Genomic DNA, 12270 nt, shown 5'->3' with positions numbered 1-12270 from the left:
GGGAGGCTCAGTCCCTGCATAGGAACTTGCCCGAATTCACACAGCATTTCAGCACGGGGTGGCCTGGTTTCAGAGTTTCAGAGGGAGGGGTGGCCCTTCCTGTTGGTCCTGGTGGTCTCGAGTCAGGACCCTTGGGAAACCCGTATCCACCAGGACGCTTGTGTCTGGAGAACCTGACCAAATGAGAAGTTGCCCTTTTCAGGTTCTCCTGCTTACCCTGGGACTTGGGGTGTAGGCAAATTTCAGAACTTGCCAAATCTGCGTCTTCCTGGCCTGTTTAAAATGAGTGTGTCAGCTCCATTCCGGACAGCAGCTGACACCTCCGCCCCTGTGCCAGACAGGACAGTGTGGCTGGGCGTAACTCAGCCCCGGTTAAAAATGGAAAAAAGTACAAAGACATGTGTTCAAGGGCTGGTGACAGAATTTGAAAATGTGACACCAGCCTGTTAGTAATTTGTTTCCACAGAAATCTGATTCAACACTGAGCAGACAGGTGTGGCCAGGGCCTTGGGACCGTCTCTCTGCTCGCCCGGGGACATCTACATGTCCGGCCTGGCCCACAGCAGGGCCTTGTGCTCTGCGGAGACTGGGCATCAAAATTGGAGCCATTTTAAGAAGACCATCCCGGCCAGGCTCACGCCTGAAATTCCAACACTTTGGGAGGCCAAGGTGGGCGCATCACCTGAGGTCAGGAGTTCGAGACCAGCCCAGCCAACATGGTGAACCCTTGTCTCTACTAAAAATGCAAAAATTAGCCAGGCGTGTGTGGCAGGTGTCTGTAATCCCAGCTGCTGAGGCAGGAGAATCACTTGATCCCGGAGGCAGAGGCTGCTTGAACAGGTGAGAGAATGGCTTGAACTCAGGAGGTGGAGGTTGCTGTGAGCCAAGATTGCACCATTGCACTCCAGCCTGGGCGACAGGAGCGAGACTTTGTCTCAAAAAAAAAAAAAAAATGGAAACGCTGCCTTTGCTTCCCTGCCCTGGAGCTGCATCGTTTTCCTTGGGGTCTCCGGACCACTTTGACCTCTCCGTGGCCAACGATGGCAGGGAGGTGGGTGGATCTGGAGCCGACATGGGCAGGCTCAGCATTCCAGCCCATTCTGAGGTGAGGTTGGCCTTGGGTGAGGACAGGGGTCACCGGGTCAGACACATTCGTTTTCTGGAGCCCAGTAGAGGTGACCTGTCCATCAGGAAAGCACCTGCCTATGCTGGGGGCGCTCCGCCAGCCTCCCTGGGACCTTGTTCTGTGCAGATGTGTCCTCTCCCTTTCCCCCCACCTGCCTGATCAGAAGCTCTGGGTTTCCACCCCTCCACCCCCCACCCCCCGCACTGCTTTTACAAGCCTCCCCAGGGGATGACGTGGGAGATGGTGGGGGCTGTCTATCAATGGAGAAGGTGGAGGTTTGCACTCAGAGCAGAGGATGTTTAGACTTGAAGGGGCCAGGCAGGAAGGTACTGGTTTTACTAAGCCCCGTGTTTATTGGGCACCCACTAAGTTCGGGGCCCTGTATGTACCGAGTGGATTCTGACAAAGAAGCTGTCGCAGGAACCCCAGCTTGCTGCAGAGTGGGTCCCAGGCTCCAAGGCTGGTTGTCAGGGTTACCAGGTGCTGGCTTGGCTAGGGGCTGCAGGCTGCGCTAGGCGGGCCTGGGCTGGGCTGGTACCTGTGCCTGGTGTCGACCCAGCTGTCGTTGCCGTGGTCAGCTGCCGCTCTCCAGCCCAGGGCAAACAGCTGTGCCAGGTGCACCCTGGGGGACCAGGCTGCGTGGGCTTCCTGCAACTGGTGAAGCTGCCAGCCACTTCCTCTGTGCTGTCTCCAGCAGACAGTTCTGGGTATACAGTCCTCATTTGCCTATAAAGCAGGCCTTGGACCATCTCTGCCCCAGCCCCAGTGTTGGCCCTTTGTATGAACAGACTCTGAAACCAACAGACTCTGAAACTGTGCTCAGAATGCACCCTCTCTTTAAAAGACTCCTGGAGGCAGTCCCTGGGGGCCTGGCAGTAGCACCTGTTTCTGTTGGGCCTGAAAATGACAGAAGGGACTGCCGTATGCCCGCCTGGGGCACTCACAGTGGCTGTGCTTGGACTTGAAGGGGTCCCGGAGGATCATGTTCATTGGGTGCCCCCACTTACAGACCGGCCAAGGTGCTGAGCCCTGCAGGACTCACTACTCTGTCCGGCTCGGGGGCGGGTGAGGACCGGCGGCCCAGGGAGTGGCCTCTGGGGCCGACAGATAATTTTCACTGTGGCTGGTCCTGAGCCTTATCCACGCACGCTCCTGTACCTCTGTACCTGGTCCATGTTTGTTACTTGAAAGAATCAGGCATTAGTCTGTGTGGGGATGGTTCATGGGGCCTGCAGGGTCCCCACCCAGCCCGGGCCCACAGGTCCCACCTGCTCTCCACATTGAACGTGCCTGTTACTGGCCCTTCCCCTACCCTCTCCTCCAACACTGGACCCTGGGGGATCGTCCCTGTGTCTGTGGCGGGATTTTATCAGGAACTGGACAGAGTTGGGGCCAGAAGACCAAGCTGCCAGCATCAGGGGAGGTGAGCAGGGTCGGCTGCCGCAGAGGTGAGCGTTCACGGGCATCAGGCAGGGGAGGCAGGCACCTCAGAGAATCACCTCCCCAAGGGGAGAGAGGAGAGGCCAGGGGCCAGGAGAAGGCAGCCTAGCCTCTTGGTTTACAAGTTGTGGGTGTGTGTGAGGGAGCGGGGTTGGGGGATCAGCCTGCGGTAGGCACCTGTCCCATCTGTGGGACCTCCCTGTTCAGGCACCTTCTTGCACGGTCTGTGAGGTCAGTATCACTGCGGGCCCCACCCCAGAGATGGGGAGGCACAGGGGTGGGGGTGTCCCCCACCTCATGCCGGGTGGTGGCAAGCTCCCCAGGACGCCCCAGCTCTGAGCAGGGCAGGTGGCGAGAAGAGTGGGAGGTCTTGGTGCCCACACCAGAGTCCTGAGGAGAAGTGGGCTGGCTGCGTCCCCAGTCCCTCCTGCATGAGCCTTAGGGCATCTGAAGTGGCTTTTGAGTCAGGACCAGGACCACGGCTTGGGCCTTACTGTGACAGGTGTCCTGGCCGAGGCCCTGGCGCTGGCTCTGGGTGTGGCTGGGGCTGTCCTTCCTTCACCGGGCTGTGGGCCTTGCTGTCAAGGCCCACCTGAAGATGAGGATGTTTCTGTGACTCAGATGGCCCTGGGGGGTGGTGGGGGCGCAGGTGAAGGGAGGAGGAGGGCAGGGGTCCTTCCAATGCACTGCCCCCAAGGGACCCCGGCTCTTTGGGAGCTCCTGCCAGCCAGCCAGGTGAGGACGAGGAAGAGAGCACTCCAGACTGGGAGGGGTCCCCAGCTCAGCTTGCCCGGCTACCTGTCAATCAAGCCAAGCCACGCCACGAGGCTTGATCTCCCAGGATCCCCAGGACGGCCTTTATCTCTTGGCCCAGCTGTCCCCACAGGCCAGCGTGGCCACATTTATCTGGGGGTGGCCGGCCCTGTGTGCTCAGCCTCCTCACCCTGACTCGGGGCACAGCCCTGCCGGTCTCCCTGCTGTATGCTGCCGGGGCAGCCAGCAGCCCCTCCGTGGTGTGGACACAGGCTGGGGAGAGGGCAGGTGCCAGCAGGGGCTGAGGTTCAAACCCCAGACTTCTCCCATGACTGCCTCACCTCCTTAAGGTCAGAAGGTGCTGAACCCACATTAATTCATGTATTTAAGATTTTATTTCATCTTAAAACTTTAAAAAAGAACACTGTGGAGAATAATGAAGCCTTTGTTTACTCATCACCCAGAATCAGTGAACATTAAAATTTGTGTTCTTGTTATAAAAGGAATAAATACGATAAGGTCCCCTTTGTTCTGTGGCCATTTTGCTCCCCACCTGACTTCCAAAACGCAGGCCCGCCTGTCTGCCCTGTGGTTATTTTTAATGTCAGGAGATGATCCAGTGGCACCCGCCAGCCCCTCAGGACTGTTTTTCGTTGGAGAGCAGCTGGGTTGGATCTGGGCAGACAGGGTCAGGCTGGCAGGGGGACCCTGGCCTCTGTCCCACCCACGGTGACAGCCCTGATGGCTGGTTGGGCACTTCGGGGCAAATCGCTGCCTTTCCTGAACCCCCCAACCCCCTAGCAGACATGATAGCCGCAGGGGCCGTGCTCAGTGTCCGCAGCGCCTGTCTGGCATCTGGAGTTCAGTGGTGGCAGCATGCCGCGTGTCCCTTTTGGGGAAAGGCCTGAGTGCAGCTTGGCCACACCTACTCCCGCCTCCCTCCTGGCATGAATGAGCGAGTGATGCAATCAGCCAGCCTCTTGCAAATCCGGAAATCCCTGGCTTGTCCGCAAGGTCCCCGAGGCCCAGTTTCTTTTATGGACCCTCCCACACACACACACACACACCCCATAAGGAAATGGGACTGTCAGGTCAGGACCTGCCCCCTCACCCTGTGCGGCAGAGAAGGAACTGCCTAGACCCACTTGCCTGGACCCACTGACCAAACCCTGCTGAGCCCCGAGGGTTAGACTGGAGAGCTCTGGACTGGTGACATCTCCATGTCCCTGGCAGCCCTGGCAAAAGGGGAGTGTCCCACTCCTCACCTCTTCTCTTTGGATGAGGAGTGGAAGGGAATTTCAAGTATTTTATTTTAGGAATAGCAGCAAAAACACTGACTTTCAGACATTTTTCAGCCAGACTTTCCTGGTGTGTGGTAGCCGTCTCCACTCTGGCATCCCCACAGTTGTAGTGGGCTGGTTAACTTCGGAGAGAGAGGCGGGCGGGCGGGCGGCCGGTCCCGCACCTCAGGACGTTTCCCATGTTTGCTGGCTGCTGTCATCAGTTAGTTAGCATGGATGTCTTTCCTGGGGTCTGTTGCTGAAATTCTAAAATTCCACAGGATTTGTTCAGCTGGGGAAAAGCCACTGGAGCCCCCAAGACCTCGGCTGGCCAGACCTTTCTGAGCGTTACTCCCAGGGGGAAAGAGAAGAGCCTGTGGCCTTTCCGATGCCCTCACCTTCCCACAGTCTGAGCAGTGCGGTGCGGGGAAGGCTGCGAGAGCCACGCTGTGCGGGTGGCCCGTGCCGGGCCTTTGCCCACTTCTGGGGTGTAGAAGTTCCCACTGGCAGATTTCAAGCTCCTAACAGCTATGAATCACCTTGTGGGCACGGAGGGGTGAAGGGTGGTGCAGCAGGCAGTGAGGGTGTCGGGGAGTCAGTGCCTCGGGGTTAATAGGCTTTTACTTCATTTTAAGTTGTGGGGGTGGTTGTTTCCCCACCAGCTCACAGATCCCTGAATAGCGGCTCAGCCTGCCCACATATTGCAACAGAACCCCGTGACACACACACACACACACACTCTGGCTCAGAACTGGGTGCCTTATAGGGCCCAGGAGGACTTGCTGGTGTCTGGAGACGTGTCTGAGCATGCCTGACCGCACGTCTCAGCGCCTTCTGGGGCAGGCAGGGGTCCCGGCCATCTGTGTGGAGTCACTCAGGCTTCTGAAGCACATGGTGCTATTTTGGGTTTCATCCTATGCCCCCAAAGCAACAGGGCAGCAGGGTCAGCTCTGCTCACCACAGGCCCCTGTGGCCCCTCCCAGGCTGCGCCAGTGCCCCGCCGTCCCCAGGTGACTCGCCAGGTAGTTCCAGGATAGCGGGACAACCCGCTTCTGCTGGAATCCACAGAAGATCCTCTCTGAGGATCGGGCCCCGCCCTCATGGAGTCTGGCAGCCGGGCTGTGCGGGTCTCACAGGCAGGTCAGGGTGCTAAGTAGGTGCAAAGAGGTGTGATGGGCACCTTCCAAGCGGCAGGTCACCTTGCTCACCTGGGTCTCTGGAGGCAGCGACCCCACTCAAAGCCCTGACTATAGGTGGGAGTCCGTGGCCTGGTGTTGGCGGGGGGCGGGGGTGAGGAAAGGTCCCTTACAATCCTTGAGGGGCACCTGGTTTATCAAAACAGGTCCCAGAAAGTCAGAAGCTGCCCTAGGGTCTGGCACGGGACTGGAGCTGTTTAAGGAGCTTGTTTTTCTGGTGGACCCAGCCCTGGCCCTGGGGTGGGGTTGGGGTCATCACATCCCGACCTCCCCCAGAGCTGGCATCTGCCCGTGAAACTCACTGCCACCCTCTTGTCTCCACAGTGCTGCTCACGGCCGTGAACTGCTACAGCGTGAAGGCCGCGACCCGGGTCCAGGATGCCTTTGCCGCTGCCAAGCTCCTGGCCCTGGCCCTGATCATCCTGCTGGGCTTCGTCCAGATCGGGAAGGGTGAGTACATCCCCCAGGCCCCACCGGCAGCCCCTCGAGGCTGTGTGTCCTTCACAGGGCATGAGGTCCCAGTCCGCAGCTCTGAAGTACTGTACAACGTGGAGATTTCCCTCTGGGAAAATCACCCAGCAAGTGAAATCCTACCCAGAGGGGACACAGGAGTGCTCCCATGGGACAGCGTGGCCACCACTGGGAGGGGCTCTGGCAGTTATTCTTTTTTTACACTGTGATGTCTTTGAGGCTTGAGTGCCCAGCTGATGTGTTGTAACCTCACCTGGGGGGATGTGGGACATTCCAGGCCCGGCAGGGGCCGTGCCTGCCAAGCTGACCACCCTCGCGCCATCTCACCCTGGGTCTCTCAGAGTCCCGTGTGCTGTCGCTCCCCACCCTCCCCTGACGGGGCCATGCTCCTGGTCATGCTGTGATTTATTCATCATTCCGTGGGCAGGCGTGGGATTGTCTCCATGTTTCTGTCTGCTTTTTAAAGAAGATCAGATAAGCATGGAAAACAAGCCTTGTAACCCCATCACTCAGATGTGTCCACTGTCAGCATTCGGGAGCAAGTGAGAGCAGTCTGGCCCACAGGTTTTAAGACTGGCTGGCCCAGGCTTTGTTCTTGTGCTGTGTGATCTTGGGCAAATCACTGACTCTCGGCGTTTTTCCCAGCTGCTTTCTCTTGGGGCTGCTGGGAGGAATAAAGAGAATGAGTATGAAACAGCCCCCGCCCCCTGCACCTGCGTTCTCTGTTGACATGGACTGATACCATTGGTATTTTTTGCTGGGTGTCTCTGGACCCTTGAACACACGCCCCACAGATCTGTGTCCTGTGTCTGCCTGCAGAGCCTCCACCCTTTCCACACTGCCATTCCGCAGTGAGGTTGGGCTGGGGTTTCACAAGCGGTTCCCATTTGTGTGGTCACAGACCCTGAGACACACTGTCCTGGGCGCTGGATCCCACCCGTGGTCGGTTACAGTTGAAGTGGAGGGCCCTGTTGCTCGAGTCCAGCATGGGTGCCTCTGTCGGCAGTTCCTTCTGAGTTTGTCTCCATCCATGTTGGAGCCAGCCTAGGAGCAGAGCAGTCAGGAGCTGGCCTCATTATCTTCTCTCCCAGAGCCTCAGTTAGGGATGTCTCCAGCCCTGGAGCTGTGGAGCTGTCGCTGGGTGCCTGGCAGATGCACGCTCTGGTGACTTGGAGTCGCTGATGGCTGCAGAGAGGCTACCTGGTCCCACGTGGCTGTGGGAGAGGCAGTTAGGACCCCAGGGCTGCAGAGGACAGGACAGGGACCTTGCTCCTGGAGGCAGGGAGGCCCCCACCCAGCAAGCTGTGAGCTGCCCTGCAGCCCATGCACGGCCAGGCCAAAACAAGCAGACATGAGGACGCTGCCTCCTGCGTGGGGCCTTGCCTCAGGGCTGGGCTGCTCTCTTGTGTGCACTCTACCACTGGTGGGCTGTGAACTGAACGGGTGCCCAGCAGCACCCAGCACCCAGCATGCAGTTTTAGCCGGGCCTCCGCCTTGCTCCCGGCGCCCCCTGCTGGCCGCACACGGCACTTCGCCTTAGGGACAAAGGCCGGCTGCTGCTGGGGAGGGGTCTGTGCACCAAGCAGGTAACCTGGGGCTGCAGGGGGATGCGGTGCCGGGATATACTGACCTCACGACAGGGAGGCGAGCTCCAGGTGCTGGGGCCAGACTGTCTGTATCAAACATATCAATCTGTACAAAGCCTGCAGCAGGCGTTCATCGAGGGGAAGTCCCACCCGATTCTCAGGTGGCTCTGGAAGGTGGCCCAGGTCAATCCTTCAGGAGCTTGAGCCCATCCCCCATGCATGTGTCTGACCAGGGATTCTCAGAGTCACCGGGGGTACCAGAGCCACTCAAGAGCTGGCAGGACAGGGCTGGCGGGAAGTCCCAATTCTGAACCTTCCTGGGACCTCAGGTTCCAGCACCTTACTCAAAACAAGACTAGCTCATTCCATGGCTCCCGGGCACTCAGAAGTTGCCCAGGGAGGTGGTTGGGCCTGAGTAACATGTTACAGGCAGGAGACAAATCGGCCCTGTGCTTCCCAGAGGGTGTGCATGGAAGGATCCTGTGCCTCCCAGGAGGTGTGCATGGAAGGGTGCTTTGCTCGTGAAGGCCTTTGCTTGGCTGCGCTCATCAGGTAGCCAGGAAAGATTTAGGAGGGGAACGTGATTTTTGTAAAAACACATGTCAGTAGGGAGAGCAAAGAGCTTTTTGTTCAACTTGAATACATAATTGACACAGTGCAGCGTCTGCAGAATTCCTGTCTCCTGTTTGGCTTCAAGATATTTATTTTGTTACCAGATGAATGCCTTGCTTTTAGAAGATACATTGTGTTGATTCCTTTGTCCCAGTTGTCGAACTTTATAACCCCAAGGGCACAAAGCCCTTGGGCAGCTGCCCCTCCCCTCTCTGGTACCTGGCAGCAGAGCCCCCAGATACTTCAAGGCAGAGACTCCGGCCCCAATTTTGCAATGATTGGTCAGTGAGAATGCAGCGAAAATCTGGCAGAGCAGGCCTGGCCCACGCACCTGTCCCTGCCTGTCCCGCATCCTGGGTGCCCTGCTCCATCAGAGCTGAAAAGGCTCCTCCTTGCTGCTCTGGGCCCCCAGGTGGGCTCTGTCCTGTGGAAAGGCACTGGCCCTAGGGTCCCGGAGGCCCTTGGCCGACCGTACAGCCTCTTGCCTGTTTCCTCCTTGTCAGGGAACTTCGTGATCACCCCTTCCCAGTTGGCCATCTGCAGAACTGTCTTCTGTCCCATGTGCTGCATCTACGCCAGGTCCCAACAAAGACACAGCCTTGCATCCAGAGCTTGTGGGGGGACGTGAGAGCCATAGGCACGTGAATGGTGAATGGGAGAGTCACAGTGGGGCACAGGCAGGGCCCTGGTGCAGACCAGAAAAGCCCTTCTGAGGGGTTGGGCCTTCCTGAGATGTGGGCTGGGAGGGGCAGCTGGGTGAGTGACAGGGGCCAAATCTGGTCAGGAGCCCTCACCTCTGCGTCTTGGGGGAGCCACGGCTGCCCCTAGGCTGGGGCGTGAGGACACGCAGGCTTAGGTGTCACATGAGGTTCTGCAGTTAGTCCCAGCCTTTTTGAAAGGGGAGACAGTACTCAAGTTAGGTTTCAGATCTGACCCACCGTCCCATGAGGCCCACGCTCAGGCTGTTCCCTAAGGAGAAGGGTGGCTGGGCCCTCGCCTGCAGGGTGGAGGGTGGGATCGAGTGCACAGGCTCTGCTGTCTGCTGTCCGAGCCCAACGGCAGCACCATGTCCCTCTTGGAGGACACAATGGGACGCTTTGTACTTTTGCTCAGGCTGCAGCAGTCGGCGGCAGAACAGACTAACCTCTCCTCGAGCAGTTACACGTTGGATAGTTGGGCAGATTAAAAAAAGGTTCCGTAAAAACTTTCTTTTCCTTCTCCTCCCACGTTGTACTATTGGAGGTCATTATTCCCTGGAGCAAGATTTGCCCTTTCACTGTGTCCACAAAGAGGAAAGAAAGCCACAGCCAGCCAGGGCGGCGCGCCTCTTGCTGTCCTTCACCCCAGGAGAGGAAAATGCTTCCCCTGCGTTGGGCTCAGACCCCTACCGAGTGGCCTTGCTGGGCTGCTGGGCCCCGGGTCCCGGTGGCTGAGACCCCTGTATGTGACCCGCTGGGCCTTGGTCCCGGTGGCTGAGACCCCTGGATGTGACCCGCTGGGCCCTGGTCCCGGTGGCTGAGACCCCTGGATGTGACCCGCTGGGCCCTGGTCCCGGTGGCTGAGACCCCTGGATGTGACCCGCTGGGCCCTGGTCCCGGTGGCTGAGACCCCTGGATGTGACCCGCTGGGCCCTGGTCCCGGTGGCTGAGACCCCTGGATGTGACCCGCTGGGCCCTGGTCCCGGTGGCTGAGACCCCTGGATGTGACCCGCTGGGCCCTGGTCCCGGTGGCTGAGACCCCTGGATGTGACCCGCTGGGCCCTGGTCCCGGTGGCTGAGACCCCTGGATGTGACCCGCTGGGCCCTGGTCCCGGTGGCTGAGACCCCTGGCTGTGTCCCGCTGGGCCCTGGTCCCGGTGGCTGAGACCCCTGGCTGTGACCCGCTGGGCCCTGGTCCCGGTGGCTGAGACCCCTGGCTGTGACCCACACCCATGAGTAGGCACTTCTGGATGGTCCCGTGTCCCAGGCGGAAAATACGTGTGTGCCACTGGGCTGTGGAGGGGGGGACTGCCTCTGTGTGTCACATGACAATTTTGAAATGATGGTTTTCCTTTGGTTCTTCAGCTAGTGGGGCCCCTTAGACCCAGAGAAGTGGGGTACCCTGCCCCAGGTCCCACAGCCATGAGCCCACGGTGGGCAGGTCCCTCCCCACCGCCGCTGTGACCCTGGGCGCAGTGTGCAGGGTCGTGCGCCGCTGGCGGAAGGGCCTACACCTGTTCCCAGGGTGCGCAGCGCTGGGTCCCTCTACTCTGGGAGGTTCATGTGGGCTCCCATGTGTTCCGGGAAAGGCTGATGGGACGGTCTGTCCTGAGAGGGTGCGGGTCTGGAGGACATCTCTTCTCAGACTGTTCCCTGAGCTTTGCTGAGCTTCCCTGAAGGCCGCCCCCCGAGCCCCTCCCCCTCTGTCCTGAGGAGCTTCCTAGAAGAAGAGGTGCCGCCACCCTCACCTGGCCCTCATCCGGCTGGGGGTGTGCGGCCCTGTCTTGGTCCCTCCTTCCTGTGGGTGGGCGCATCCGGCCCCCAGGCAGTGTTTCTGACAAAGTCCCCTCAGTGGTCACAGCACATGCCCGGCTGCTGGGCTGTTCTGGTGGGAAAAACGTTTCACCCACACCTTGGCTGGCTGTGGCTCTGGGGTGTGAAGGGGTCACCTCGTGGGGGGTGGTTGGAGAGGCCCCCCTGGGCTGTGGCTTAGAGCTGTTCCTTCTTCTGGGCCTGGCTTCACCTGAGTGTGTGCGTGGACCCCGAGCTGGGCTTTCAGGCACCCCCAGCAGAGCTCAGCCCAGCCTGCTGTGACTCCCAGATTGGGACTGCGGGCTTCCGGGGTGCCCTCCCGGAGAGAGGGCAGGGGCAGGCGCTAGATGGGCAGCTGCCTTGGGATTCTAGTTTTGCCACACCCCCTGGGCAGGGTGAGTCTGAGCCTCGGTGTCCTCCCCTGGGAAATGGGCTGTCCTCTCTTGCTGGGAGGAGGCCAGGCTGACCGCATTCCCGGCACGGGAGCCACAGCCATGCAGGGTCTAACGGCCCCTTTTCCTCACCTCATGCCCTGACTACCACTTTCTCCGGGGGTGACAGCAAGAGTGGAGCAGGCCTGGGTGGCTGGGTCTCAGCCTCAGAGGGTCTGGTGCTGAGGCCCTGCTACCGGAGGCCTGGGGGAGAGTCGGTAAGAGGTCCTGGGCCAGGTGCTCAGCCTCCTGGCTCCTAGACGCCCCCTCGCTGTGTTTCCTCGTGGGACAGCGGGCTCTCTGGGGCTCCTCTGGTGTGGAGGAGAATCCTGTCAGATCAGACCCCACCCTGAGGACCCCACTTACCCTTAATCTGTAGAGGCCCCATGTCCACGTACGGCCACACCGGGGTTAGGGCTTCCACGTCTGAGTTTTGGGGGATGGGATGGAGCTTCGGGCCCCACTCCCCTGGCAGGAAACAGGGCAAGCCCCAGGGCCTCAAAGCGAACCCCAGCTGGGGCCAGGCTGTGTTAACCGAGGGAGGAGTCGGCCTCTGCTCTGCCTCGAGCTGCCAAAGCTCACTTTCCAGAGACGCTTCCAGGCTGGCCTCCCTGTGGGGTATGCCAGGGCGCCTCTCTGTGGGGTACGCCAGGGCGTCTCTCTGTGAGGCGTCTCAGACAGGCTGAGGGTCACGCAGGGACAGACAGGACACTGCACTCAGGGGCGCCCAGATTGGTGCCAGGCTCTGCTCCAGTCAACCTGGGCCTGGAGCCAGGGCTGCGGCATTGGCTGCCCCAAGGGCGGGTGCTTTGCGACTCAGGGCACCTCTTTTGGGCCTCGAAGCCCTCGCAGTTGATAAAGGACA

The 12270-nt window shown here is 59.7% G+C and overlaps 1 protein-coding gene across 3 annotated transcripts in view; it reads left to right on the top strand.

Moving 5' to 3' along the window:
• SLC7A5 (solute carrier family 7 member 5) overlaps positions 1–12270 on the top strand; it is a 43010-nt gene that overhangs the window by 11410 nt on the left and 19330 nt on the right. For all 3 annotated transcript variants that reach the window (XR_013412034.1, XR_013412035.1, XM_015126762.3), the window contains exon 2: positions 6120–6245. Coding sequence is in view for 1 of the 3 variants with exons in the window: in XM_015126762.3 (XP_014982248.1) it covers positions 6120–6245 (126 nt within the window). In the remaining 2 variants the exon portion in view is untranslated. The remainder of the gene's footprint in view (positions 1–6119; positions 6246–12270) is intronic.

Source organism: Macaca mulatta, chromosome 20, assembly GCF_049350105.2.
Source record: "Macaca mulatta isolate MMU2019108-1 chromosome 20, T2T-MMU8v2.0, whole genome shotgun sequence".
NCBI lineage: Eukaryota > Metazoa > Chordata > Mammalia > Primates > Cercopithecidae > Macaca > Macaca mulatta.
The sequence above is the reverse complement of the archived record's forward strand: the minus strand, read 5'-3'. Positions and strand labels throughout refer to the sequence as shown.